Raw genomic sequence first — 27,536 nt, forward strand, 5'->3', positions numbered from 1 at the left:
TTTATTAAGCGGTAACCAGACAATACATAATTGAATCTTCAAAGGAACAGGAACCTGGTAATGAATAAACTGGAAACTCCCTGCAGTTTAGGAATGGAATGCCAAGCACGTCAAGTTCTGGAATTCCGAATCCTACTGGCTAATTGAGTATGGCCAACTTAGGGCCAATTTGCAGATAAACTGTATTGCACCACATTGTGCTATATAGTCAAATCATAGCAACTTTTACTAGTTCCAGGAATATAGAAGAGGTGCAAACAACATGAGATTGTTCTAGTTGTTTACGTGTTGCAAAAATAAGTAAATAATATGATATAACAGTGTGGCCAATAACATTATAGTATCAGATAAAGAAATGTTAAGATAAAACAATCCGATTGTAATGTTCTCAGTGAATTGTATATCTCTTTTGCAAGATCAAAAACTCAAAGTAGTAATGTACCAAAGCTACAAATATACATCAGCAATTTCTGTCTCGATTTATGTCAAAATTGGCAGTCGGAGCTTGAGTACCAGTTACATGCAGAAATTTGGAGACCACAAAAGCATATTGATTTGCGCTACCACAGACAACGCTTGGGGCCACAACTAAACTTCTAAGGTTGGCCTAATTTTGCAACCTGACGACGACCAAAAGAGACATCAGGCTCCAGATGTGAATGACCTACCTCTTATGCTATCCTTATTGTCCAATCGTTCGCAATGCGAACGTTGGGCCTCCGAATTGTTGGTGCAGCCGGGCTGGAACCACTCCTTAAACTAACTGGCCCTGATTCAATTTCCACTTCTTGGTTTTCAGGCTCAATAATAGCCTTCTTTGCTCCCGATCGTAAGCCAAGGATTATAATTCTTTCAATCACACATTCACTTGTAAATTTCTTCTTGCCCAAATTATCAGGTGCAATGTTCAATGAAGTTAGCTTATTGTCGGCAAATACAAAACGGCGATGGATGAATGCCCCATGCTGGTAATCATAACTTTTCCCATCATCCACATAAAGTTCGCCTTCGGCAGCATTTGAGCTATTGAGGGCTATCACCTGATCAAAGCAATGTAACACAAGTTAATTAGTTTCTTTTGATATACATACTCGAAAATAAACTGTACCAGTAGCGTGCTACTTCAACCAAACAGGCTTGCAGTCTCAAATATGTAGCCAGTATACAATTTGAGGAAATTATGTGTATATCAATGTTCTACTTCAAAGCAAGAACTTGCATATGCCCTTGTCTAACAAACCAATGAATCTGGTATTTAAACAAACATTGGAAATTGATCTATTAGTTGAGCATCTGAATAACTAGCAGGAAGGTAGCTATCTAAGGTTCACATGCAACTTGCCTCTAGGACAAACAGTACTATAAAAAAATTATGAGCCACAGGGTTCATCTTTAACAAATATTTGCACATCAGTGGAATAAACAAGTCGATGGAATTATAGAACCACGATAATACCAAATAAAATCACAGAAGAACATATGTGTTGAATAGATTAGATGTTTTTTTAACACAGGAAAGCATGTTCGGCATACCAGGGTGTATGGATCGTTCACCATCTGAGTAGAACTGCGCCTGAATCTATCCTTTCTTGGAACAATTGTACCGCCCCTTTGGAAGCTGGGAATACTATCTTCAAGAACTTGTAGCTTGTGTGACACGCTTCCCTTGTATGGAGATCCGTTTCGCAAGTCATACCATGATTCCTTCCCAGGAAGGTACACCGACACTGATTTCTGGCCCTGCATGAAGATTGTCATATTAACAAATAAATTATGACATCATTCAGCAAACATTCATTAACCATGAAAAGCATCGCAGCTTTACTTGCCTCTTCATATATTCCTTGAGCTAAAAGGCTTGGCCCAACCATAAAAGCCTCACCATTGTTATATGTTTCTTTGTCATCAGGGAATTCTAACCACAAAGGACGCATGACAGGAATTCCAGTTACACTAGCCTCTCTGAACAGCGTGTAGAAGTAGGGCAACAATGAATATCGCACATGTATTGCCTCCCTTATGATGGCAGTTCTTCGCTCTCTAAAGTAAGTAAGAAGATTGTGTTAGTACTGAAAAAGAATGAAATTTATGTTTCCCAACTAATCATCTAAAAAAGGTCTAAATCACAATCATGAAGTCTCATCATGTGATTTCTTCCTCTCAAATATCACAAATGTCGATGAGAAGTTACAAAACTTCAAAGATCAAACTTTCACAAAGTTCAGTATCTGAAGAATTACCCGAATAACCATGGTTCGCGTCTCTTGGTGTCATGATGAGCATGGCCCCTAAAGAAAGGATAGAAGGCTCCTACTTGGTACCAACGCACCAATAGGTCAGGTTCTGGATTTCCAAAGAATCCACCAACATCAGCACCTGTTAAAGCTTCAAATGTTAGCAAAGCTTCTAGCATCAAGAATACTGAAGTGAAGATGCAAGGTAGTTCGACCCACCAGAAAAGGGCAAGCCAGTAAGACCAAGAGTTAAGACCATTGGAATAGAAGATTTCAGGTGATCCCAGTCTGCAGAGTTATCGCCTGTCCAAACTGCACCATACCGTTGACTTCCAGCAAAGAAAGCCCTTGACAAAACGAAGGGTCTGTCTTTCCCTTCGCCTCGCTTGAGAAGCCCATCTGCCGTAGCCATATGGAAGTAGTACCCATATGCATTGTGCAATTCTCGGTGTTCAACATCTCCATAGTGTATCACATCCCTAGGCATGGTGACCTATTTAAGGACAAAAATGTTTTACCAAGATTTATCCATGCACAGATTTCATGTTTTTCTATATACTTCATCATCAGAACTTAAAAGAGGATGCAAGGCATCATAAATCAATGACACAACATACCTCAGGGCCATTGAAGACGGATGGTTCATTCATATCATTCCAAATGTACAGTGTTGGAGTTGATCCCTTGTAGTTTTCATAGGAGAACTTGTCAGCCCACCACTCACGTATCTCAGGGTTCAACATGTCAGGGTAGGATGATGATCCAGGCCAACACCAACCATCATAGTCATTCCCATCCGCATCTTTCACATAGTACCCCTTCTCTGTTGCCTCCTGGTGGAGATGAAACGAATTGTCCCGTTTGATATGGGGATCCACGATGGTGACCATCTTCCTCCCCTTACCTGCTATCTTTCGCTGCATCTCCTCTGGGTTGGGGAATGCTGAATGGTCCCATGTAAAATACCGCTTGCCATCAGTATGCTCAATGTCAAGCCAGAGCACATCATATGGAATATCATGCTCATCAAATCCAGCATCCACTCCATCAACATCTGCCTCATCACGGTAGTTCCACCGGCATTGGTGATACGCTGTAGCAAACTGCTGTGGCATTGCGGGTGTGCCTGTCACACTTATGTACTGCTTGACGACATCCTTGGGCTCAGAACCAACAAAGAAGAACGCATCAATGACACCAGCCTCAGCCATCCACAGAGTGTCGATCCGCCCGGTCTCCAGGGTAGTGGCCCCATCCCATCCTGGTGCAAGCACATCGATCTGCATCTCCGCAGCGTTGAGCCAGAAGAAACCTGACGACGCCCGAGCACCATGCCCAATCATGAAGGGGATCGAGCCATACAATCCGAAGGGCGATTCGTGGAGGTACTCAAACACATCGAGGTTGAAGAGGCGGTACGGCTCGGACTCCTCGACCCCCGGGCCGCGAGTAGGGCGGAGGGCGAGCGAGGTGGAGCCGTGCTCGGGGAGACCGTAGACGAAATCGGCGCCATAGAAGGAGACGTCGAAGGTGATCGACTGCGGGCCGCGGGGGCGCTTGTCGGTGTGGCTTCGGAAGTGCTCCTCCCACGTCTCCTCCTCCGGTTTCGACACCTGCAGCGGCTCGAAGTCGAAGAGGCCGTGGGAGTTGAAGGAGAGCACGGGATCGCCCGACCCGGCGCGGCGGACGGTCAGCTCGAACGGATCGTGCTTGACGACGACGTCGAGGTCGGAAGAGAGCGCGACGGTGGAGACGCCGGCCGCGGTCTTGGGTTCGGGGAGGTGGAGCGTGCGGGCCTCGAGGTCCGGGAGGAGGACGTCGGGGACCTGGAACCGCCGGTGCGGGGGCGTGGCGGTGGAGTAGTCCTCGTCGATCTGGAGCCGCAGCGCGTGCGGGGGCAGCGCGGAGAGGCGGAGCACGAGGGGCCGCGGGCGGGACGGGTGGGAGAGCTCGGCGGAGATGGAGCCGTCGGGGGAGACCGCGAGGGAGCCGGCGGCGAGGGAGAGCGGCGCGTCGAGCGAGTGCGGGGCGCGAGTCCGCGCGCGCTTGCAGAAGGGCGTCTGGTTGCAGTTGCGGAACTCGTCCTTCTTCCACGCGCGCGCGGCGGGGGAGGCCGCGGCGACGAGCAGGAGGAGGAGGAGCGGGGCGGCTAGCCGCCGCGGCGGGGGATCCATGGTGCGCGCGGCGGGGCCGGTGGCGGATGGGTGGATCTGGGACTGGAGACAGTAGTAGACTGCCCTGTGGAGCCTTTTCCTCGGCCGGAGTCCTGGAAGGGAGGGGTCAGCAACGCGCGAGAGCAGGCTGGGCTGAGTTTGTTAGCTGCCAGCGGGCCGCGCTGCGGGATTACATTTGTGTTCACGGCGCCGGGCCAACAAATCCAGCGAGGGAGTTTTTAGCCCGTGATTGCGAAGGCCCGGTTCGTGTTTCATCATGTAAGATGATGGCTCGTGACTTCATGAGGCAAGTGAAAGCCCTTATTTTCTTCAGCCATCATCCGTTCTGCATGCACACTCTTTGCATCTGCTGCCTTGCCATCTAAGTCACTCGTCGCCGGATCGGAGCCAAAGCACATGCACCAGAGTTGTCGTCCATGATGACGCATGATGGCGTGGCGCCGGCCCGGGGGCACCTCATCTGCGTTGTTAATCGTCAGGCTTGCCAAAAGCGCAAAGATCCCCGGAGCAGATAACTGCGGAGAACCCACCAAACCCCATCGATTTGCAGGACAGGGTGGAGTAGAAGCGGTATTCAAATGGAGATGTGTGTTTCGTACCCGAGGAAGTCTAACATATCCATGCTTTTCACTTAAATACTTCACGTTGCTAGCGTGCGGACGTTAATTTCATCGAACACTCCGATGAAACATTAAAAATTACCTAATGCAACATCAGCGGTCACTGTTTTGCAACATGAAAAATAATGTGTAAAAATAACTACATCGTTCGATTCTGGGATAGAAAATTTTCGCCGCAACATGAACACTATATTTCATGCAACATTCGCTGTGAAATATGTAGAAACAATAGTTACAATATAAATGCTTAAATATTGCAACATATATCAGAACGTCCGATTTTTTTAAGATTTTCGTCGTGTTCTGTAGTATTACCGTAAATACTTAAATTATCCATGAAAATCGATTGCCATGCTTGGTTATCCATCATTCCGGGCTGACCCTGGAGTCCCTCGCCGGCACGTTCCTCCTTAATTATTCCTGCTCGAAGTGGAAGGCAGGAGGTTTAGCCGTCATAATTAGAGTGAGATGGTGTGTTGAGCCGTGGAGGTATTGAGAGGGCAGAGGCCCATGAATTGCGGCATGTGTACTCATCACTCGCCTCCGTTTCACTGCTAAGAGCGTAGCATCATGCCATCATGGGCATTTGCCACCACGCCAACCGGGCTACTCGATGAAATCTTGCCTGTCATTTGTGAAGCTGAAGGTAATCTTAACTGTTTCTGAAGTCATTATATCCCCTACCGCAACAAGTCTATATCATGCCTATGAATTCAGGAAATCACAGATACTTTTACTTGTTTAACTGTTAAAGAAATTGGCCGGAGCTCTGCATCCAATTAAGTATGGTGAGGTCGTGGTGCACTTCTGTGTTCATAAAAAAATGAAAGAAGGATAGTTCTACCTAGAATCATTGGCATCCAGTTCCAAGCAACCATTTGCTCCTACATAAGCGATCACAGTTTGTTTGGAATAGCAAGGCAAGCGCACAGCACAACCAATTGGCGCCTTGGCAAGTGAGGCGCGCGCAGCTCAGAGCCTCAGACAGCACTAAAAGAATTGTCGCCATGGCAGCTGCGGCCAATGGCGCGGATGACCACGAGCTGCCGCTCTTCCACCCGTCCCCTCCGTGCGCGCACTACTACGTGCAGAGCCCCTCCGCAGCGTCGCACACGCTCAGCCACCCGGCGTCCGAGTCCATGGCGCTCATCCTCTCCCCGTTCCCGAACCTCCATCGCGACGCCGACGACGCCCGCCACTCCCGCGACAACGACCACGAGGAGGCCTCCCGCCTCACCCTGTCCCGCTACTCCTCCTCCCGCGGCTCCAACAGCTCCTTCCCCGCCGGCGCCGACAGCAAGAAGCCCGGCCGCCGCCGGCAGGTGCTGAGGGTGCTGTCGGGGCGGTCGTCAGGCGGCGGCGACGGCGACGGCGACGACGACGCGGACGGCGAGGCCGAGAGGAGCGGGGCGTGGAGCTACGTGAAGCTGGACCCGGAGGCCCCCTGCTGCTGCATCGCGTTCCAGGTGGCGTGGAGGGTGGCGGCGAGCGCGGCGCTGGCCCTTCTCGTGTTCGTGCTGGCCACCAGGCCGCGGCACCCCGGGGTGTCCTTCAGGGTCGGCAGGGTCCAGCGGTTCGCGCTGGGCGAAGGGCTGGACGCGTCGGGCGTCGAGACCAGCTTCCTCAACTGCAACTCCTCCGTCGACATGGTGGTCGAGAACCACTCCAAGGTCTTCACCCTGCGCGTGCACCCGCCCCTGCTCGAGATGTCCTTCGGCCGCTTCGTCTTCGCAACCGCACAGGCACGTCTCGTTCCACAAACCCTGGTCTCCATCGAGCAAGCATGTACAGGCAACAATGGCAAATAAAGCCGGTTCATCTGCTGCAGGGAGACGGCGGGTCGCACGACGTCGGGCCGCGCGGCACGTCGACGGTGAGGCTGTTCGTGGCGGCGCAGGAGAAGCCCATGTACGCGGCGGGGCGCGGCATGCAGGACCTGCTCGACTCCAGCCGCGGCCTGCCGCTGACCGTCACGGTCAGGGCGCGGTCCCGGTACCGAGTGGTGGGGAGCCTGGTCAGGCTCACGTACCGCCACGAGTCCGAGTGCGTCGTGCTCCTCAGGAGGACGCCCAACAGGAGCAATGGCATCGCCGCCGCAGGGAGGGCGACCTGCTCCGCCGCAAGTTAGCGTGTGCCTCGTATACATTTGCCGCTGTCTCTTGCGCCTTTCGCATTTTTTTCGCCGGATTCCTTAACCAGGTTGAAGTATAGGAGCAACCAGAATTTCTTGACGTACCGTAAGAGATGTAATCGCGGGTGTGATTGGTGTGTTGTGCGTGCATAGTGGTGTGTATTTTGCTCATGAAGCGACGGTGCATAGCGGTGCGTGCCACTTGCCTTTTTCTTGGTTCCCTATATACTCATTCCCTTCCCCTATGTTTGTCCAATACCTTGGGAGCAGCAGGAATTTCTAGATGTGCCGTTTAAACAGGCATAACCGCGGGGCTGTAACTGTGATGGGTTGTTCGCACATAAGTGGGGTTTCCCCCTTAACAATCCAGTTTCCGAACAAATGTGACCTCAGGCATAAAAACTTAGCAGTTCGTATATCTAGCTACAAGCAGCTTGTACCTGTTCATCCGGATTCGACGATTGAAGGAAGGCACAAAAATCAGCAGCAATAAGGGATGGGATGAGCTCAAAGCTTCTTCCCGGAGGGCACTTGGTCCACGACTGGATCTTCTTACTCTGCAGATTCAGGACAAGCACGTACTCGCCTAGTCGCCTCTGGTCCCGATGTGGCGGCCATCCACGTAGCCGAGGTCGCTCGTGAAGTAGACCACGTCTGGCTCCTTGGGCGCGCGCCGTCGCACGTCAAGTGTGGTTAGTGATTTTGATGGTGGGGTGGCGGGTGGGATGAATGATCCGCTCGCGCGGGGACGTGGTGTCGTGGACGAAGCGCGTCTCGGCGCTGGCGCGGAGCGGCCGATCGGCGGAGGCGGTCGCGGCGTTCTCCCGGATGGACGCGGCGCCGAACGCGCTGACGCTGGCGAGCGTGCTCCCGGCTTGCGCCGCCCTGCGGAGCCTCCGCGCGGGTCGGGCCATCCACGGGTTCTGGCTCCGGTGCGGGGGCGTTCCCGGCGCGAACCTGATCGTGGACAACGCCGTGCTGGACGTGTACGCCAAGTGCGGGGCGCTGGGCACCGCGCGCCGCCTGTTCGACGGAATGCCGGAGAGGGACGTGAGCTCCTGGACCGCGATGGTGTGGGGGCTCGCGCGGAGCGGCACCCCCCGCGACGCCGTGGGGATGTTCCGGGCGATGCTCTCGGACGACGGCGGCGGCGGGGCCAAGCCGAACGAGGCCACCGTCGTCAGCGTCCTGCACGCCGCGGCGTCCACGGGCGCTCTGGCCTGCGGCGAGGCGCTGCACTCGTACGCGCTCAAGCGGGGCCTCGCCGGCGAGCAGGTCGTCGGCAACGCGCTGATCAACGCCTACGCCAAGTGCGGGGACGCCCGGATGGCGCTCAGGGCGTTCGACGAGCTCCCGGAGAAAGACATGGTATCCTGGGGCACCGTCACGATGGCAATGGCCGTGAACGGCCGGTGCAGGGCGGCGCTGCTGCTGCTCTCCCTGATGCTGCGCCGCGGGGTTCGGCCGGACGGCGCGGTGTTCCTGGCGCTGCTCTCTGCTTGCTGCCACGCCGGGCTGGCGGACCGGGCGCTGGAGGTCCTGGACGCCATGAGGCGAGTGTACGGGATCGCGCCGAGGAAACAGCACTACACGTGCGCGCTCGACGCGTGCGGCCGAGCTGGGCGGCTTGACAAGTTTGAGGAAATTGTCAGGCAGATGCCGGTGGAATTCGATCAGCAGGTGCTTGGAGTCTGTTACGCCTCTGCAAGTGAGTGGAGGGCCAGAGGCGTTGCCGGCGTCGGAGGTGAGCAGCTCTGGGGAAGATTTCTTGAAGGAGAGGTGGACGCCGGCGGTGGCATGTACGCGCTCGTGTCCAAGTCGCTGGCTGATGCGGGGAGATGGGAGGATGCATGTGCTGTCAGGGAGAGGATGGCTGCAAGAAGTATAGAGAAGGATGTTGCTTGTACTTGGATTGAAGTATAGAGTGCTGTCGCCAGCCACCGGCGAGGTCTCGGACCAGAAAATCAGTAGGCCGTAGATGCTGCAGCAGTCGATGGTAAAGAAGGGACCAGATGAATGAGTGGCCTCCAACTAATACAAGGTCACCATATCACACTGCGCACCCAACCAAACACGAGCTTCGTCGATGCAAGCTATCTTAAGCCACTGATTGGTTGCATTGAGTTAGCCTGGTGAAGCTTGGCCTGGGTTAGTCCTAGCCTGGTTAGGAACTATCACTACCATAGCACCAATGTTCGGATGACTTGTCCAAAAAACAAATGTTCAGATGACCATCAAAAACACAATTTGCCTGATGAAGCCAGATAAGAAAACATTCGAAGTTCCACAGCCACTTCAAGATCGATACGTTCTGCAAAGAATTCTGTAAATTAAATTTAATGTTCATCTTTTATTCGTGTATAGCTCCATATATAAAGCATCCATCAATGCTTTTACAACGTCAATCTCATGAGGTCCATGTTACAGCAGTATATCCTTATTGAAACTAAGGCCATATCAAATCTACCATACAGTCGATACGCCAGGTCAGATCCAAGTAGTAAACAAGTACCTAGCGTATACACCTCTGAAAGCATGATTGCAGCACCATCAAAACGAGTGAGTTCCCAGATCCTAAAAATTGAAACAGGATCAAGAATTATTGCAATATTGAATTGATTTACAATGAAAAAATTGCCAATAATTTGTGACACATCCTTCATAATAGTTGCCCAGAACCTATTTCTGAAGTATAACTATTGGATTGTTTTAAAAAAACCTACACATCAATTAGTTGCAGAACCAATAACTAGAAACCTATTATATTGCGATGTCATGTAACGATCAATAATATTTTGTAGCCATAAATTCCAAAGCATAAGAGCACTACAAAAATGGTAGATCTCAATATAAGCACCCACCGATCAATTACCTACCAATAATGAAGGTTTCTTCCCAACAAAGCTTAACCTTGCTCCTTGCAATCACCAATGTCTTCCTAAAATTTAACAGCTGGAACCAAACAGCACGAACAATAAGCCTAACAAATAATGAAATTATTTGGATGAGGAAAATAGAAAAAGGTTAGGAAGCACGCACAGAAGATGATGAAGCATATCTGTCCCACTAGATTGTATCCAATGCTTCAAAACATATTCTGATGATATTCATGTAAAAATTTTCAATAATTGCAAACTTGTTTTCCACTGAAGTCAGAAGTTAATTTCAAAGAGAAATTTTCCCATTGTTCAACCTGCACCAATTACACCATGGGAAAATATGCAAGTTAAGCTGACACTGTCATCATCCAATATCCCATATTGAATATTTGATAAAATAAGCACACATTGAGAACAGTGCAAGTCCTTTTATATTTGGCTCTTGAGTTGATTCAATATTAAAGATGAAATTCATCAAATAATTCATAGTACATGCATGTAGAAGACAGATCGTAAACATAATATGATTCATACCACAAGACTAATAAACACATCATCTTTATTTTCCTTAAGTATCAATTGGATAAAGTATATAAATGTACAGTACTATTTGTCAATATAATACATTAGAGCTGATTGAGATATTCTTGTCTATTTGGTTAAATATTATGACATATAATGATCAGGCAAGCAATATGCTCAACTACTGACTGAAGATCAATACATAGTTGAAAAGCCACAAGTGCATTGACATGTTCTTCTAAGCATTATCAATACAATGAAGAGGCATGCTGAACCCTTTTAGTTGACAGTGAAACTAATTTACAGCATAATGTCAGTTTAGAGGTTAGAGGAGCTGTGGAAACATTACCCAAATCTCTATGTTATACAGCATAAATTTGACCATGAGAAAACTAATCTCCAACAGCATATAACAATAACATGATTAAAAGTTTCTTTAGCAAAAGCAAAATGGTATGAGAAAAAGTAATGATGGATTCAGCAACTGTATTGTCCATAAGGGAAGAAAAACATAGTAATAAGCAAAAGAGTATACCTTTATGTACATCTTTATAATCTTGTTCAGACTCCTTGAATCTGTGTCGCATTAAAGTGGTTTGCTAGCCACAACTCAGCTCCTTGCCTGAAAAGTTAGACGAATTGATATCACGTATAGGATTAATGAAGCATAGCAACAGGAAATTTTGCTGTTATAGGTGCCAACTGACCTCGTAGTTCAATATATGAATGGACAGCTAGTTGAATAGCTTAGGGAGGATGGGACAGCAAACCAGATTTTGCACAATTTGCATCCTGGCTGACTTATGTTGTTTGCTGGCTGGAGAGGCAGTCCAGCATACTGTCAAGTATAAGAGAAACTTCGTAGAAGTTCTCATGCTTACAGTACCCTTCCCAGCAAAATATCCTAACCAATGAATTAAATACACAGACATCTAGTGCAAGACCTTTAGAACGTATCTTACGGAGAAGGATCAGTACATATCCCAATCCTTTTGCTTTCACCAACCAATTAGTCATGCGGACAAAATGATCAGGAACCAAACGTTTTCCAAAAGATTCAAGATCAAGAACCAAATGTTTGCCCGAAGATTCATAATCAGGAACCAAACATTTTCCCAAAGATTCATGATCAGGAACCAAATATTTTACCGAAGGTTCAACAAGAAAATTGATCGCTGTAAGAAACTTTTCCTGTTTGCATAAACTGTCAATTACCATAGCAATGGTAAAGTTATTTGGAGCAACATTCCTACTGATCATGTCCATATAAATTTGTATCACTTCATGTAAATTCCCAACCACACATAATCCATGAATTAAGGTATTGAATGCCACAACATCATATGCCATTCTCTCATTATCCAGAAGGTACTTTGCCACCTGAAACTTCCCAGCCCCACAGAGGCTCCGGATTGCAATAGTAAAACTGAACATATCTGGTCCAATGCCCTTCTTTATAAGATCAACCAACAGCTTCAAGACCCTAGCAAAATCACCAACCTCACATAGCCTACTCATCAGAGTGTTATAACAAAACACATCAACCTCCCAGCCGAGCTTTCCACTGCATTCAAGCAAGCACACAGCTTCTGAAAACCTAGTGTCTCGGCACAAGCAATCAAAGAGAATATTAACTGTCTCAATTGTCATGAACACTCCTCTGCTGCACATAATATCTACTTGCCGGAATGCCTCATCCGAGAACCCCATTCTGCACAGGGCAGACATGTATATATTATAGGTAACAGCATTTGGCGTCCACCCCTTCTCCTCACTCTCCCCTAAGATTCTTTCCACCTTGCTGAATTCCCCTACACGACAAAGCCCCTCAATGAGAACGCTGTATGAGATGACATCCGGCGGGCACCCGACTTGGATCATGGTATCAACAAACCTCTCCGCCTCGAGAACCATGCCCTGCTCACAGTACCCGCGCAGGACAGCGGTGTACGAGCGGATGGTGGGGCGGATTTCATTGTCTGCCATGAATTCAAGGATGCCCAAGGCCTCCTCCACCCGCTGGTTGTCGCATAGTATCGAAATGAGGCAATTGTACGCGGCAGCGTCGGGGGCGCAGCCCACGGCGATCATAGCGCCGAATATGTGGTACACGCCGTTGGCTGAGACCGGACCGTGGGCCTTGAGCATCGCGGTGAAGGTGGAAACCGTAGGCGGGTGGCCGGAGACGAGGAGAGAGGAGAAGGCGGCGCGCGCGGCGCGGTAGTGGCCGGAGTCCGCGAGGGAGGAGATGAGGGTAGTGAAGAGCGGGGCGGTGGGCGGGAAGGGGAGGGAGCGGAAGAGGCGGAGGACCTCGTCGGGGCGGCCAGCGCGGGAGTAGGCGGACATGAGGGCGTTGTAAGCGGAGGGTGTGGCGGCTGCAGGCACTGCGCCGGCGGGCGGCGAGCGCGAGGGTGCGTTCGCGAGGGAGGCGACGGCTGATAGGAAGGAGGTAAGCTTGCGGTCGTGGGGACAGCGGCGCGGGAGCGTGGGGCGGAAGGGCATAGGAGGCGGAGGCGGCGGCGGCGGCCAGCGAGGGGGGCGGCCGGGGGGCAACGGCAGTCGGCAGGGCTTTTTGCTGGGGTTTTGCCGTTTTGGGTCGTTTTGAGGCTCTTCCGTCTCGTCGAACTAGGTAGGGGCTATTGGATAGTTGGGCCGGGGTGTCCAGTCGGCTTTCGGCCTCTATTGGCTTCTGATCCACGTTTACATTTCCTTTTTTGCGAGTAGTTTACATTTCCCCTTTTACCAGAACTACATTTTCCTCTTAAAAAAACACAGCTGTTTGTATTAGAAAAAAAATATTTTTTTAAAAAACGCATTACAGATGTATATCCTCACATACTTGTACGCGCACTTGCTGCTACAAACACATATATACTATGAGAGACTAGATTGACAAATCTTAAAATGTACTCCCTCCTTTCCTGTTTACAAGGCGCACACGCATCATGTCAAGATTCAAACTTTACAATTTTTGACCAATAATTTACCCAAAAATTTTTATTTTTTAATATAAATTTGACATGGTTAGATTTGTAATCAAATTTACTTTCTAATGATTATAAATTTATAATCATCAATAATATAATATAAAATAAATAAATGGTCAAAATCTAATTTGGATAATATAAGATAAGATAAATAAATGGTCAAAATCTAATTTGAGGGACCGTGTCATGTCACATCGTACCTTATAAATAGGAACAGAGTGAGTATTAGGTTGAGATTTTGAATGGGTGGATATGTTTCACCATAAAAAATCTAGCCAACTAAACTATACTTAGTTCGTAAAATTAGGACTGTACTTGATCTCTATAAAACCTAAAACCGTACTTGTTCCCTAGAAAAAGAAGCATACTTGATCCTCTCTCAAAAGAGAACCTTCCGAATTCTTTTTTGATGGTGCTACATTATTTCTCGCAGAGTTAAAGTTCAATGAAGGATTCTTTTTAGATGATGGAATCAATTTTTTATCCTACTAGGTGGTGGAATAGATCAATGAAACGTTGTCGTCGATGCTCAAAGAAGTACAGTATCTAAGATAAATAGCGTTAATTAGGAAACTATGGAGCTATCTTGCTTCGAACCTATTTCAACACGCTGCGATGGAGCTTGTTGATTTAATTTGCACACATGATTAGGATGACATCTAATAAGTTATTACAGCGGAGTCGAGAATGGTTACTCCCTAAATTTCTTTTCTATATAAGGCGACATTATTCTCGATTCAAATTAAATCATGTGACCTTTGATTGATAGATGTTACTTTGATTGGAATTTCCAATTTTCTAGTAGTGACATATAGTTTTACGAAATTAATCTCCAATTCTCAGTTGAGTTTATTGGCTGAGAACTGAGTTGCAGCGCCTACACCTCATGGCTTTGTCGTGCTCATTGTGACGTAGCATATCCAACGTGGCGCACCACCACGTTTAGAAAAGACGTGGCATGCCACCTGTAATATCAGGGACTAAATTGGACAAAAACAATAGTTCAAGGATTGAATTGTCCCTTTTAATATTTTATTTATGATAGTTTATTTAGTGACTAAAATGACCCTAGCAAGTTAGGGACCAAAACGGCTATTAACCCACTGCAGAGTCACCGTAACATAAACAACTCTCTCGTGTAATTAACAGTATGCTGGCGGGCGGCAAGGTTGGACGCCGGCCGGTTGTGGAATGTGGAGCTAGCAGGCGGCGCATGGACGGAAGTACGTAGCTGCATTATTATAGCACTTCCGATTTTTCACGGGACGGGTTACCTACCTTAAACTCGTGCATGGAAAAGGCAATACTAGTACTACAGTGCTAGTACTCCTGCCTCTTTCGCAAAAGAGAAAAAAATGCAGTACTCCTGCCTACAGCCTCTCGATGATTTGGGGGGCGCTGTTGGTCAACAGTGCCCGGAAAGAAAGCAGCGGCACCGTACGGGGCGCCCCGATTCATCAATCAAACAGCCACGTTGCGGAATGACACAATCAATGAGCGCTCTGACGACGCTGCACCCCCCCATCGCGCGCGCGACAGCTAAACGCCAACCGCAACTGTTGCCCACGGCAGGCGCGCCAATGGCGCGGCGGCCACGCCGGCCGCGCCTTATCATCCCCGTACACGGTACTGCAGCGCGTGCACGCCGCCCGTTGTTGTCTCTTCTCCTTCCCTGGCTTATTACTCCCTCCGTTCAAAATCGTAGATTGTTTTAGCATTTTCAAGTATATATTTTTTACTATGTATATAAATATAGTATATATCTAAATGTATAGTAATATCTATATATTTAGAAAAGTCAAAAACAGAAGGAGTAGACCGGACATGGCCATGCGCTCCCATGGTCCAGGGAATTTCCGGCCAACAACAGCGGCGGACCGTCGCCGGGGGCGAGCCCACGCCACCATGTACGCTCACGCGGCGCGTGCATGTGCGCGCCGTGGCCCTCCGCCCCATGCCACGGCACGCCCTTCTCCGGCCAATCGGCGGCCGCGAGGGCGCTGCCGCGGCCGGCCCGATCGGAGCTCGCATGCACGCGCCTAGCAAGCTAGCTAGGTCCAGGCCCCGCTAGCCTACCCGTGCCCGAATAGAACCCCTCCCCCGGCGTGCACGCCGCGAGGAAGTGATCAATACAGCCAACGCGCGCAAGCCTCGGATCCAGCAGCAACGTACAAAGGGGGGCGCAGAGAGCGGGTGGCAGAGCTACATAAACCGCCAGTGCACTGGATCTGGAGAGCGGGAGGCTGCCTGCCGGTGCCGGGCGCATCGGGATTGGTCGGCACCACACCAAACAGCGAGCTATCACGCCGTTGGCAATGGCATGGCAGGCGCAGGCAGCAGACCGGCCGTACGGCGGCGCTGGGAGATACAGCTAGCTTTTGGGGGCAGGGCGCGCACACCACCGATCATGTCGTGTCAGCTTCGTCACGTACATCATCTATCGGGCCGGCCAGAGCCCACACCTGGAGGTGGGGCCGTACACGTACATGCATGTGTGCTGGCGGTGCCGGCGCTAGCGCTCAGCCTCTCGCAGTCTCACTGCTAGGTTAGCAGTTAGCTGAATTATTATTCCTCCGAGAGAGAGAGAGAGGAGGAAAACGAATGCAGCTACCTGAATTATTATCGGCGAATGGACGGCGATCGATCGGCTCCCCGTTTGTGTCTAGGCACCCATCATTCCTATCCCCGACAAGCTCGGTTAGCCGCCAGTGATCCATCGAGGAGAAAAGGAGGCCAGGCCAGGTCAACGTAAACCTGTCGTGTCGATGTGTCATGCCGAGCACAGATATGGGTTGGTGTGGTTGGCCTGCTTCATGCATGCAGACGCATGTGCGCCGGCAGCATGGTTCTACAGTCGTTAGTTATCGTCTTATCGATCGCAAGGTGACTAGGTGTAGGTGAGTGAGGGGTTTTTTTATCGCTGTCCATGGCCTGCCGCGCCGGAGGCCGGAGCCAGGGCTCGTAGCATGTCGAGCGCCCAGCTGCTGCGTACTGTGTACGTGTGTGTACTTGCCAGAGCCCCGGCCTGTACGCGTACGTGTAGCAGCTGCAAGTCTGTAATAAGACTGTAACCATACGTACACACCCACACCTAGCTAGTAGCTAGAGACCCATCTGATGGACTGACCAAAGACATGAACACAAGACACCTGCACACACATGTATAGGTACGCTAGAGCAGAAGACGCAGGTACAGTAGTGACCCAATCTCCGCGCGTATGTATAGCACCTCTCTCTGTTTTACGGGACCCACACGCTGCACACCGGCCGGTCCCGAATGCACGTACCGATGGTACATTGGTACACGCATTCCGGCATGCATGCATATGCATAAGCACGCGGATCCAATCCTGGCCGGCCGATATGATACTGCCACTGTGCACATACGCACGCACGCAGTTGGGGGGTTGATTGAACAGTTCGTCGGACACGCTAGTCAGGTAGCTAGCCTGCCGCGTGCATGCCCGGTCTGGCCAGAGAGGTTGGCTTTGGTCGCGGCTGGGTGGTATAAGTGGCCGGTGGTCCTGCGCCCTGCCTGCGCGCGCGGCCGGGGGCGAGCTGAGGGGGAGGGAGGTCTCGAGATCTCTACCCCGACAAGGTCACAGGCCTATAACGCCGTGCCCATCGGCCGGCCGCAGCGCCAGAGCGAGCCTGTGACGGGGATCAATTCCGACGTACACACACATTGATGGACGGGAGCCGAGAGCCGGCAAGCAGGGTCCCCATGCAACTGCGTGCAGAGATGCACCCACCCCCTTGCGCGCGCTGCGGCATAGGGCACAGTCACGGTGTCGCATGCACGCCGTACGCGCTGCATCCTAGCAAACGAAAGCTACGTGCCCCGCCATCATCGCCGAGCTGTGGACGACGGCGACGAGCGAGTACTCAGTACTCGCGGCCGCGACGCGCGCAGTACGTGTACGACGCCGTCGTCTCTTGCCCGTGCATGCTGCTGCATGGACCGGCGCGCGCGAGGGACGGTGCGGCCGCGCCGGACCACGTACGCTAAGCAAGTTGGAAGAGAGTGTTTGTTTGGCCGCATGCGTGTTAAGCGACCTAATGGTTCCAAGTGTTAGGACATGCCTAGAGAAATGAAGGTGGGGACTATGTTGTGAGCTTCGTTGGTGTTGGAGCGCCAGCATGAGCATGGGCTAGCTGTGTGCACGGTGTGGTGCAGTACGTGGTTTTAATGGCTAATTTACAAGTACGTCCGGCGATATTGGACCCACTCCCAAATATCCTAAGTAATGATGAGTTCCTCCATTACAAGCAAACTTGAATTATAAAAGAAACGTCCCATGACTAATTAAATCAAACAGTTGAAATTTAGTTGTTAAGTGTCCTATCTTTTTGCAAATTCACAACTTAGTAGGGAGCCTCATGTGGAAATCTGTGCGTTTTACTACATAAATTTGCCATGATGAATCGGGAGGCGATGGACCCTGCTGGATTTACTTTTACTCGCCTCCTCTTCTCCTGGTTTCTCTTTACTAGTATAGATGCACCTGCCACTGGACACATGTTTTCAAGAAACCTACTCTCTCGGTCTCCCCAAAACTCACATTTGGTGCTAATTGATTGCTGCATGCCTACATGCACATGCACACATGCCAAATTAAGTATAATGAATTATTTTTTGATAAATTTTGAATCACAGAATAACTTGTTTTTGGATAGAGGGAGTAGCTAGTAAATAAAAATTTATATTCACAGAAAATCTAGCAAACAATAACTTATATTTATATTTATAGTAAAAATGTACATGCGACAAGGATATATATTTAAAAAACCTAGTAAACAGATGAATTCGTACTTTCAAGGGGGTTCATTTGGATAGATCTATTTCCTCCTCTAACAAATGAATTGGAGTGGAAAATAAACTAGTTTCCCTACCAATCCCTCCCAATACATATATATAATTAATCTCTATCTAAACTAAGTTTAAGCTGTGAGTTTCCAAAAAGATTAGACACACCAGCTGGTGCTCTGAACTTACAGCATAGTTGCAAAGTAGGCACTGATGGATGTTCACGCAATTTCTCTAACTAAATTGCTTGTAGCTGCTGGTCAGGCAGACCCAATTTACAATGATATGATAATGCAGCCGAAATAGTGAAATGGAGCATGCGGTCCTTGCATGTAGTAGCTATTTAAATCTGACGATCAATTAAGTGTTCGTCCGTGGACAAAGGGTTGCATTGATGCATATAATAGCTGCACACCTAATGTTGTTTGTACTCAGCTTCTTTAATATTGGTCCAATTGGTAGCTGCTGATATAGCTGGTACTCCCTCCGTCTCAAATTACTATTTGTTTTGACTTCTCTAGGTACATAGCTTTTGCTACGTACGGTGCACAGCAAAAACTACGTATCTAGAAAAACCAAACAAATAGTAATTTGGGACGGAGGGAGTAATAGAAGTTCTCTTTACCTGCACGTGACAAGGTCAACAAAAACTTCTCCATCTTGATCGAAGGGCTCGCACATTCTCCGTGCGAATATATCATCTAACAATGTTATCTGAGAAATCAATATGTATACTTGTATAGTAACAATTTGAAGAAGATGCATGCACAACCAACTCTTCCACCATACAGCATCCGCGATCTTGTTCGCTATAGCCTATATGGCCTTCCCCTTGTACGTACAGGGTCCATGGTCCATATACAATCCATCTAGTTGTTGATGTCTGGTTGGTTGATGAGGATCCCATCCCTACATAGTAATACCGGGTAGCAGATAGCCCTAGAATACCCTTGTCGATTCTAGATTTGGCATTGCTCTGAAGCCTCAAGAAACCTCAAAATAATGTTAGGTCAAATGTCATGTTAGGTGAGCTGCTTGAGTATCAGTGACGAGGTGGAGGCAGTTCTGGATCCCTCTCATCCCCAAAACGTTGCAGTGCAGCTCTCGTCAGCCTGCCCGTCGTCAGTGATGTGCCGGAGTCCGGAGACCAACGAAATCAGCAGTGCAGCATGTGTCGTCCACGCACCTCAAGTCATTGGAAAGGACTTGTTTGTGATTTATATTTTGTTTAAGCTTCCTTGTGTAAAATGGGTCGCACTCGGTTTCCTAATGACGAACATAGAGTCCAGCACCTTGAGGGCATTACGCCTTATAAGAAGAAAAAAAAAAGATACACCACGTAAGCTAACAGAAACAGGTGGATGGCCAATCTATTGATGCGAGGCTGCAGGCAAGTACTCCCTCCGTTCGTATTTATTCGACGCTGCAGTTCAACTTCGAAAGGTGTCAAAATATTTGACGTTGCAGTTCAACTCAAATGTGACCTGCCGCTTTTACCCCTGTCTCCAACGGGGAGGCTCGGCCTCCGCCGCCGCCGCCGCCGTCACCGCATCCTGGCTCATAAGCGGCTCCCGGAGGGGATCACACTGCACCGCCTCCTCAGCGAGATCTTGGGCTCCCCATCTGCCCCCACATGGCCATACCACGCGCCTGTGTCTGTATGTTCAGATCCCTGTCCGAGAGCAGCTAGCCTTGCTCCGGGTCAAACCTCGTGCAGATCGATCAATCCCCCATCGAATAGCTCGCGAGAGGAGCAGGGACCGACCGAAGGTGCATGGCGGGGGAGTCCTCATGGAGAATGGCGCCGCTGGTCCCGGCCCTGGCGCCGATTACTGCAGCGAGATCACCTTCATCAGACGGTTCCTTTGTTCAAGCGCATGGCTGCGAGGCGAGCGGTGGATGATTTGGGTGCGGGTACGGCAGGTGGGGACTGGCAATCAGCAAAGGCCATAGAGGGAGGAGAAGGCAGGCCAACACGAGCAACGGCAACAGCGCCGCCGCCGGGCGCAGCTGTGTGATTCTCATCGAGCCACCGAGGAAGATGAGACAGATTTGCAAGCTGCGAATGGATAAGACGAGGGCGAAATTGTAAAAACGCACTCTCCTTAGTTTCTGCTAACATGTCTGAAACGACATGTATTCGCGAAACGGAGGGAGTACCTTGTTCCACCGTCTAGCAGACTAGCAGGGCAGCAGAGATGGGGAGTGGTTGCGCACCTGTGTGCTGAGCTGACTGCTGAGCCTGAGCGCGCGGACGAGCCAGTAGCTAGAGGCAGGCTGGTGTCCGTGTCTGATGTCCAGGATGGTGGATGAGCCTTTATGCTAGGAGGAATAATTGCATATGAGTCAGGAATTGCATGAGTAAAGCAGCCACCGCGTTCACAGTTTATGTGATCATCAGTCCTGCGTGAAAGTTTGGGCACTGGTCAGTAGTGGTCAGTAACATAGGTTTCATCATGGAAGCATCTAGCACTACCAAGCTCTGTGTATTTTTGGAAACTTTTCATATCGACATGATGTTCGTGCCAAAATGGCCGTGATTGTTACAACTAATTCTGGATTTACACTTTATCTAAAAAAACTAATTCTGGGTTTACAATAAACTTCCCAGTGTAAAATGCATTAGTCTCAAATTTTTTTTGACTGGTAAGTATCTTTGTGTTCCATTTCCTCACAGGGTTGTACTCTGCCGAGTGACATTTGAATGTGCAGAAACAGTCCTAACTTTTACAAGCTTTACTGTAAATAGCTCAGAGGAACAATCAAAATGCACACAGATGATTATGGACACTCCCACTTTATCGATATAGTATGGACAAAAGATACGTAATGTGGGAGACCCCATGCCTTAATGATCAAGTTGCTGCTTTGGTAGGAACATATGTAACCCACAGTTGAAAAAAGTCAGTACCCAGGCATACCGCGCGCATATGATCGATGAGAATCCATAGGAAAGACGAGCAGCTGGCAGTTTCTCCCAAAAGAAAATGAGAGAGGAACGAGCAAATTGCGCAAGCAGCAGTCCTTTAATAACCTTGCTCCATTGGGTTGCTGACAGAAACTGACAAGGTTCATTTTTCTCTCTTTCCATATGGTCCCGCCACCAAGAAGAGCAAGTTCCTCTGGAGGACAAGGGTGGTGGCATTTTCCCTGGGAACGGCAGGGATGTCCCTTTCTGATTAGCACAAGTAGCTGTTGATCAAGTGCTGGGGAATGCTGGTGAGATCTAGACCTGCAACCAACCACAACGATTTGTATGTTTTTGGCTCTGGTCAAGCAACTCCTTGATCAATCAATTAGCAACTATTCTTTCTGTCCAGATCATTTAGTACGACTGGTTAGCTAGTAGTACAACGCACCTAGCATGATTTAGTCCACAGACTCCTGGATAGCAACCCCAGCTGCTGGATCTAGAGAGAGCTTCTACATGCACAGATATGCAGGTTTAAGTTTACCCCTATGCTGTGGACAGATTTAATACTTTCACAGGAACAAGAAGGCATATATGTTATACGCCACACGTACATTCACCACACACATACTTAGCGTACGTAGCAACCTTCTTAAAATAGTCATGGGTGATTTCTCTGCAAGCGAGAGCTCTAGCTCTTGGGTTCAGAACCATATAGTTATTATGATATGCTTGCGAAATGATTTGGACGACAGCAGCAGTGACAGTGCTTGCGAAATGATTTGGGCGACAGCAGCAGCAGTGACAGTGCTGATAACTAACTAATCATTCCGGGGCCATGTCTACATCACGATCCTCAGCTGCTGCCGACTATTCCCCTTTTCTTGGGAAGCTATATAACAATCACCAAAGGCAGAATACGGGTGGACAAGATGAGAAAAGTATCCAGGAGTTGATCTCTTTTAACAAAGGCTGTTATGCTTCACAAAATCAAAGGTCGTGGAGGAGCGCACCTTTTGATATAGCAGAGCAAGCAGCATACACGTTGATGCAGATCAGCAGAATCCCCTTCGCCCAGGAACTGATTAGACGGCCAGAGGAGAAACAGCGACCTGCCTTTCTCACCTGAAACAATAACATATTCTGGAAAAATGAGAGATCGATTCCATGATCCTTTTTTGATCTGTAGCTGTGGCTGGGCAGCTGGGGTATCTATCTATCATTGATTTTGCAAGTGGCGAATGATGGTTCGGTTCCCTTCAGATAATGAGACCGAACCACAGGTTGAAGGACACCGAAATGGGAGCAGCACTCCGCTATTTTTGTTTCAACTCACGCATGGATGATGGATGCTTGAGAATAGTGGGTTAACTCGAACATTCCTTTCTTCGTCTCCAACCAGCGCGGGCACCTGCAAAGCATGCATGTGTCCGCTACATCAGGTGAGCCTCGCTTTAATCATATCGACAAAAAAACCAAAGCGAGTGGAGAAGCTTGATTATAGCAAAAGGGCAAAGCAAAACATAGGATGATGAACCTAGTCAGAGCATAACATCCCGCTGCCATTGATCATATCGATCTGAGTGCCGCCTACACGTAGGCCTCTCATTCTGATCTCCAGTCATTAGGTTACCAAGTTGTATTACTTTGATGAGTGGTAGGTAGTAATAGGGAGAGATATTTTAGGACGTTCCCATATGGGGTATGACTTGAGAAAAGGGGAAAACAAACAGGATAAGAAACGACTAAGGCACAGAGTATTCTCTTCTTGGAGGAGGTAGAGAGAAATCAGTCACACACAGGCGCAGCTAGCCGAGCCAAGGCAGTAAGGCACAAGGCTACAACTAGATCTGTACGCAGGACCACTTCCAAACACAAGCCTGCAGCTCCAGATGTAAAGAAGCCAACAGCTATAAAGAGCCTCCATAAAACAGCCAGTACCACCCCCACATATAGCTATATAGCGCGACAGGCCCACGATCAGAGCTTGTCACGTATTCACTGATGCTTACACATGCATGAAAGCCAGAGAAATGAGGAAAGCAAAGAAAAAGAGAGGAGAGAGATAGAGAGAGGCTGCTGCGCAGCGTCTATGTGCTTGTGCTGCGCCTGTGCGTCTGCAGAGAGAGACAGCGAGGGGGAGAGAGAGAGAGAGATGGCCATGGCCTTTCCTCTCTCAGTGACAGGTACTTGTTTGTTATGGGAGCTACTCCAAAGCCTCCGAGTGCAGTAGTACTTGCCAGAGCTTACTGTGTACTATGGCCACCCCGACCCCTGCTCGAGAATTTACTACAACACCACCGTGGACGATGTATCCACATCTCCTTTCCCTCTACCCTCCCGGCAGGCCCACCCCTCCTCCTAACTAACCACAATATAGTAAGGTGACAATTACCCGGCCTGCTCCACAGTAGCCATGCAAAACCTATCACTCGTATACATTTGGCAGTTGGCACTCCTTTGAGCAACACGAGCACAGGCCTCCCTGCTGCCCTTTCTATTCCCTAGCTCTCCCTCCCTTGTCTCTCCTCCCCTCCCCTCCCCTCCTCCCGTTGATGCTCTCTCCTTGCATCGCCAAGGAAGAGTGCTAGCTGAGAGGGTTCCCCAACCTCATTGCTAGCGAGCTAGACCAGCTCAGACGCCGGTTACTTCGTACGTGCAGCAAATTATTCCGCAGAGACACGAGAAATTCTGTACCTTTCTCCACCTGGCTGCATGGGCAGCGGCGGCGAAGGCAGCAGCGGCGGCGCGGCGAGCGTTCGGGAGCCTCACGACTTCAGCAACGTCGCGTCCTTCTCCGAGCTGCCGTTCCTCCGCTCCGCTCCGCCCCGTGAGAGCCCCAACTCCGGCATCCGCATCTTCGGCATCGACGTCCCGCATTCATCACCGGAGGGCAAGGCAGCGGCTAAAGAAACCACCGCCACCACGGCTGCCGCCACGCAAAGCAGCAGCGGCGGCGGCGGCGCCGTCGCCGCTCCCACCGACAGCAGCCGCAAGTTCGAGTGCCACTACTGCTGCAGGCACTTCCCGACGTCGCAGGCGCTCGGAGGCCACCAGAACGCGCACAAGCGCGAGCGGCAGCACGCCAAGCGGGTGCAGATGCAGTCGGCGATGGCCGCCGCCGCGGCGGCCGCGGCTGGCGGCGCGCACCACCACCACCTCCTCGGCTACCCGCAGCATCGCTTCGGCGTGGCAGGCCCCACGGTGGCGACATTGTACCCCTCGTGGCCCACGATGAGGGCTCCAGGCGGCGCCGTCGCCATCGGCCCGCAGTTCTACAGCGGGATCGGGTCGATCACCCAGCCGATCAACGGGAACCCCCTGACGGCTGGGCTATGGAGGGGGCCGCCTGCCGGGCACGGGAGCACGAGCATGCCGCCGGGTGGAGAGCGGCGGCCGGTTGCGCTGTCCGTGTTCCGCGGAGACGAGCCGAGGGCTTCAACTCGTCTTTTGCCGTCGCCCTCGTCTTCTTCCTCTTTGCTGCTGTCGCCACAAGGTCAGTTTGTTTGTGAGCAGCCGGCGACCACCGCAGCTGAGGGCGTCAGCTTAGATTTGCATCTATAATTGTTTCATTTTTTTCTGCTGCTTTTAGCAGATAAATCAAATAACTGATTTCCTTACCTTTTCCATATATTTCGATTACTCTTCACTGAATTCAGATCATGCCTTTATTTTCTGACACAGTGCAAAAGAATCCCATTTATCAAAGTTTTTAACCTTTGGCCTGCATGTATAGAGATTCGGATTATATAATTAGGGTTTCGGGTTTTATCATTCAATACAAGAAATCAATGCATTTCAACTTGTACTCAACTGTAGATGTCATGGAACTTGAAAATTGAAATGTTCTAGGCTCCAAAAAAAAGGCTAACATCAGAAAGAGTTTCTTGTTTGATGTTAGCCTATTTTTAATTTGTAGAAGCGTCCTAGGCAAAACAGATTGCAGGCTAAAGCATCTTTCACAAATTCCGAGTGAATTAACATACCACATAGATGCAAAACAATATATCTCAGATGAGAGCATACATCGTTTTTTTTACCTTTTGTTTTGCTTTGCTGACAGTCTGCAGGTGTGTGCATACTGTGCATGCCAAAACAGATGCATAAATAAAAGATGAAATTGGTAAAAGAGAAATTGAAGGCCCACAAGTTTTATCTTTTAAGTGTGCGTATCGTATGTGTGCGGTCTACTGCTCTTGGATGGGCAATATATAAGGCTGTGCTTTATAATAATATATGGTAAGAATTTCCGCAGCTAATATATACACAGATATTAAAGAGAACTGAACAGAGAGAGATCATAAAAAAAGATATATACTCTTATCAGTTGACTACTGGAAAGGTTTCTTAAGATGGCGACTTATGAAAAGTTGAAGATATGCAGTGTTGACTATATCTAAAAAGTTCAACTATAGAATTTTAAATTCATCAGTCCTACAAAAGGATCAATTCATATTATATACAAAAGGAGTAAAGTACCTACACACTTGCAACCAGGAAAGGCAAAGGAAAGTACAAGTATGAGAAGAGGGAGCAGAAGGGATAAGGAGTGCAGAAAGACTAGGGCACATGAGAAATGACAGATCAAGCTGGTCATAAAAAATGACCTGATCTGAAAAGGCAGCCCCCTGGTTACTCCCACACACTAATTCCATCAAAGATTGGGTTTGTACTGTTGGTATATGAAAATGGTGCCATATAACTAGGATCACGGCCTCTTAGCACCTGAAGCCTGACGATGTCCTAGAGCTAGAGTAGTTTCACCCTTGATGAAGCTCTAGACCATCGGGATGAAAGGATAACCCATGTCTAGTGATGATATAAGACTAGAGAGTTCCTGTTTGGTGTGAGTTTTCTTTAGTTAAGATGGAAGCTAGAGATACAGCACAGAAGATTAATTCACCTTAATAACTTCAACATTAGAGTAGAAGAAGTAGATACATTGAAGTGTTTACCTCGATGTTTAGAATTGTTGAGTTGTGGTCAGAAAAGAATCATTGCCACTGATCTCGTTTCTGTACTGAGAGCACTGCTTGATCCGCTAGCAGTTCTGGCCAAACAACTGTTGTTTTATTCTTGAACATGCAGGAGAAGTACATGCCATTATATTGCATAAACCATAAAGAAGGAAAGCAACAGTACAACTACAACACATTCACATCCAGGAAAAATAAGGGTAAAACCTGAAAAACACACTGAATGCCAGGAACATAAATAACGCTCCACAGAAAATAAAACAGATTTTCAACCAGCAAACACATAGAATGACTGTTACTTATCAGCTGGACTAGTATAACTAATAACCTGGTACTTGAACCCATGAAGCAGTTGGTTATTTAACTGTACATGTACATGTATGACGAAAATGGCTATGGAGTAAATGAATGTTTACCAACTATGCAACAGGTGGCTGGCACCCTGCCTGCCTTAAGCAAGTGGTCTCAGAGTAGGGTATCATATGAATATCCTGCTTTGGAGCTTTTAATGTCCAATGCTATCGTTTTTGATGTTGCTGCTCCTGTTTCTGCTGCACTGCCGTTCCTGTCATATATATTGTTTTTGAGCGAAAACAGTAGGGGGCTAAGGGGAGACCCCTACTGTCGTTCCTGTCACTATTGTTGGTGATAGATCCAAAGCAACTTCAGGATGTGTCGTTTTCTCCCTCCTGCATGCAAATACGAACTGCCTACAATATTCAAAAATGCTGGAGACAGAATCCAGCACTTCTATCTTTCATGCAGGGAAACCTTTGTACTATCCTTTGGAGCTTGGACATGCAGCATGTTATTAATTAAGTAAAGTAAATCATCAACGCAATGAACACCTTGAATATTCCACTGCCAAATGCCAAGAGTCGCTACTTCGGTTAAACATGCAACCAATGCCATGAGATGAAAAATCCAAAGCAGGTACAATTGTGAAGGTTGATAACAAAGCCAAGAAAAAAAAAAGAAATACCTAAGGCACAGACCTCCCATCAGGACATCACCAGCATTTTGCTAAGACAAGATCGAAATTGCAGCCCTAGCTAGCCCAATATATTGCTTCTACCTATGCTGCAACTGTACTACCTCCATGTTATACTACAGCTAGACTTTTACTCCTATACCATAGATAGGTCCTTGCCTGGACAGCGCACCTTTATTTTCTCCAATATTGCAACCACAAAGATTTGTATCATGCTGCATGTATAGCTCAATATTGCAACCACCTATCCCTGCCTATGGACAGATAAGTCCAAACTTTAATCTTAGTTGCAATGAGAGTTGAA

At 48.8% G+C, this 27,536-nt stretch overlaps 5 protein-coding genes across 5 annotated transcripts; 3 read left to right on the plus strand and 2 right to left on the minus strand.

Moving 5' to 3' along the window:
* Nucleotides 1–456: 456 nt before the first annotated feature.
* LOC117837422 (probable glucan 1,3-alpha-glucosidase) lies at nucleotides 457–4,469 on the minus strand. Its single transcript, XM_034717041.2, has 6 exons — nucleotides 2,852–4,469; nucleotides 2,454–2,727; nucleotides 2,241–2,376; nucleotides 1,830–2,040; nucleotides 1,534–1,740; nucleotides 457–1,040 (listed from the first exon to the last, which is right to left on the minus strand). Exons 1-6 carry the CDS (start codon nucleotides 4,406–4,408, stop codon nucleotides 672–674), a joined length of 2,754 nt encoding a protein of 917 aa, XP_034572932.1. The 5' UTR covers nucleotides 4,409–4,469; the 3' UTR covers nucleotides 457–671.
* A 1,017-nt stretch (nucleotides 4,470–5,486) lies between these two features.
* Nucleotides 5,487–7,383, plus strand: LOC117840835 (uncharacterized). The gene is made up of 2 exons (XM_072291011.1): nucleotides 5,487–6,774; nucleotides 6,861–7,383. The coding sequence occupies exons 1-2, from the start codon at nucleotides 6,036–6,038 to the stop codon at nucleotides 7,154–7,156; spliced, it is 1,035 nt and encodes a 344-aa protein (XP_072147112.1). The 5' UTR covers nucleotides 5,487–6,035; the 3' UTR covers nucleotides 7,157–7,383.
* A 116-nt stretch (nucleotides 7,384–7,499) lies between these two features.
* On the plus strand, nucleotides 7,500–9,452 carry LOC117840834 (putative pentatricopeptide repeat-containing protein At3g05240). The gene has a single exon (XM_034721369.2). It carries the CDS (start codon nucleotides 7,889–7,891, stop codon nucleotides 9,080–9,082), a length of 1,194 nt encoding a protein of 397 aa, XP_034577260.1. The 5' UTR covers nucleotides 7,500–7,888; the 3' UTR covers nucleotides 9,083–9,452.
* Nucleotides 9,453–9,468: 16 nt separating this feature from the next.
* LOC117840833 (uncharacterized) lies at nucleotides 9,469–13,111 on the minus strand. Its single transcript, XM_034721368.2, has 5 exons — nucleotides 11,268–13,111; nucleotides 11,096–11,182; nucleotides 10,199–10,352; nucleotides 10,036–10,111; nucleotides 9,469–9,733 (listed from the first exon to the last, which is right to left on the minus strand). Exon 1 carries the CDS (start codon nucleotides 13,060–13,062, stop codon nucleotides 11,362–11,364), a length of 1,701 nt encoding a protein of 566 aa, XP_034577259.1. The 5' UTR covers nucleotides 13,063–13,111; the 3' UTR covers nucleotides 9,469–9,733; nucleotides 10,036–10,111; nucleotides 10,199–10,352; nucleotides 11,096–11,182; nucleotides 11,268–11,361.
* A 10,122-nt stretch (nucleotides 13,112–23,233) lies between these two features.
* LOC117836501 (uncharacterized) lies at nucleotides 23,234–24,948 on the plus strand. Its single transcript, XM_034715940.2, has one exon. The coding sequence runs from the start codon at nucleotides 23,981–23,983 to the stop codon at nucleotides 24,827–24,829; it is 849 nt and encodes a 282-aa protein (XP_034571831.1). The 5' UTR covers nucleotides 23,234–23,980; the 3' UTR covers nucleotides 24,830–24,948.
* The last annotated feature ends 2,588 nt before the right edge of the window (nucleotides 24,949–27,536 follow it).

This window comes from Setaria viridis, chromosome 9 (assembly GCF_005286985.2).
Source record: "Setaria viridis chromosome 9, Setaria_viridis_v4.0, whole genome shotgun sequence".
Lineage (NCBI taxonomy): Eukaryota > Viridiplantae > Streptophyta > Magnoliopsida > Poales > Poaceae > Setaria > Setaria viridis.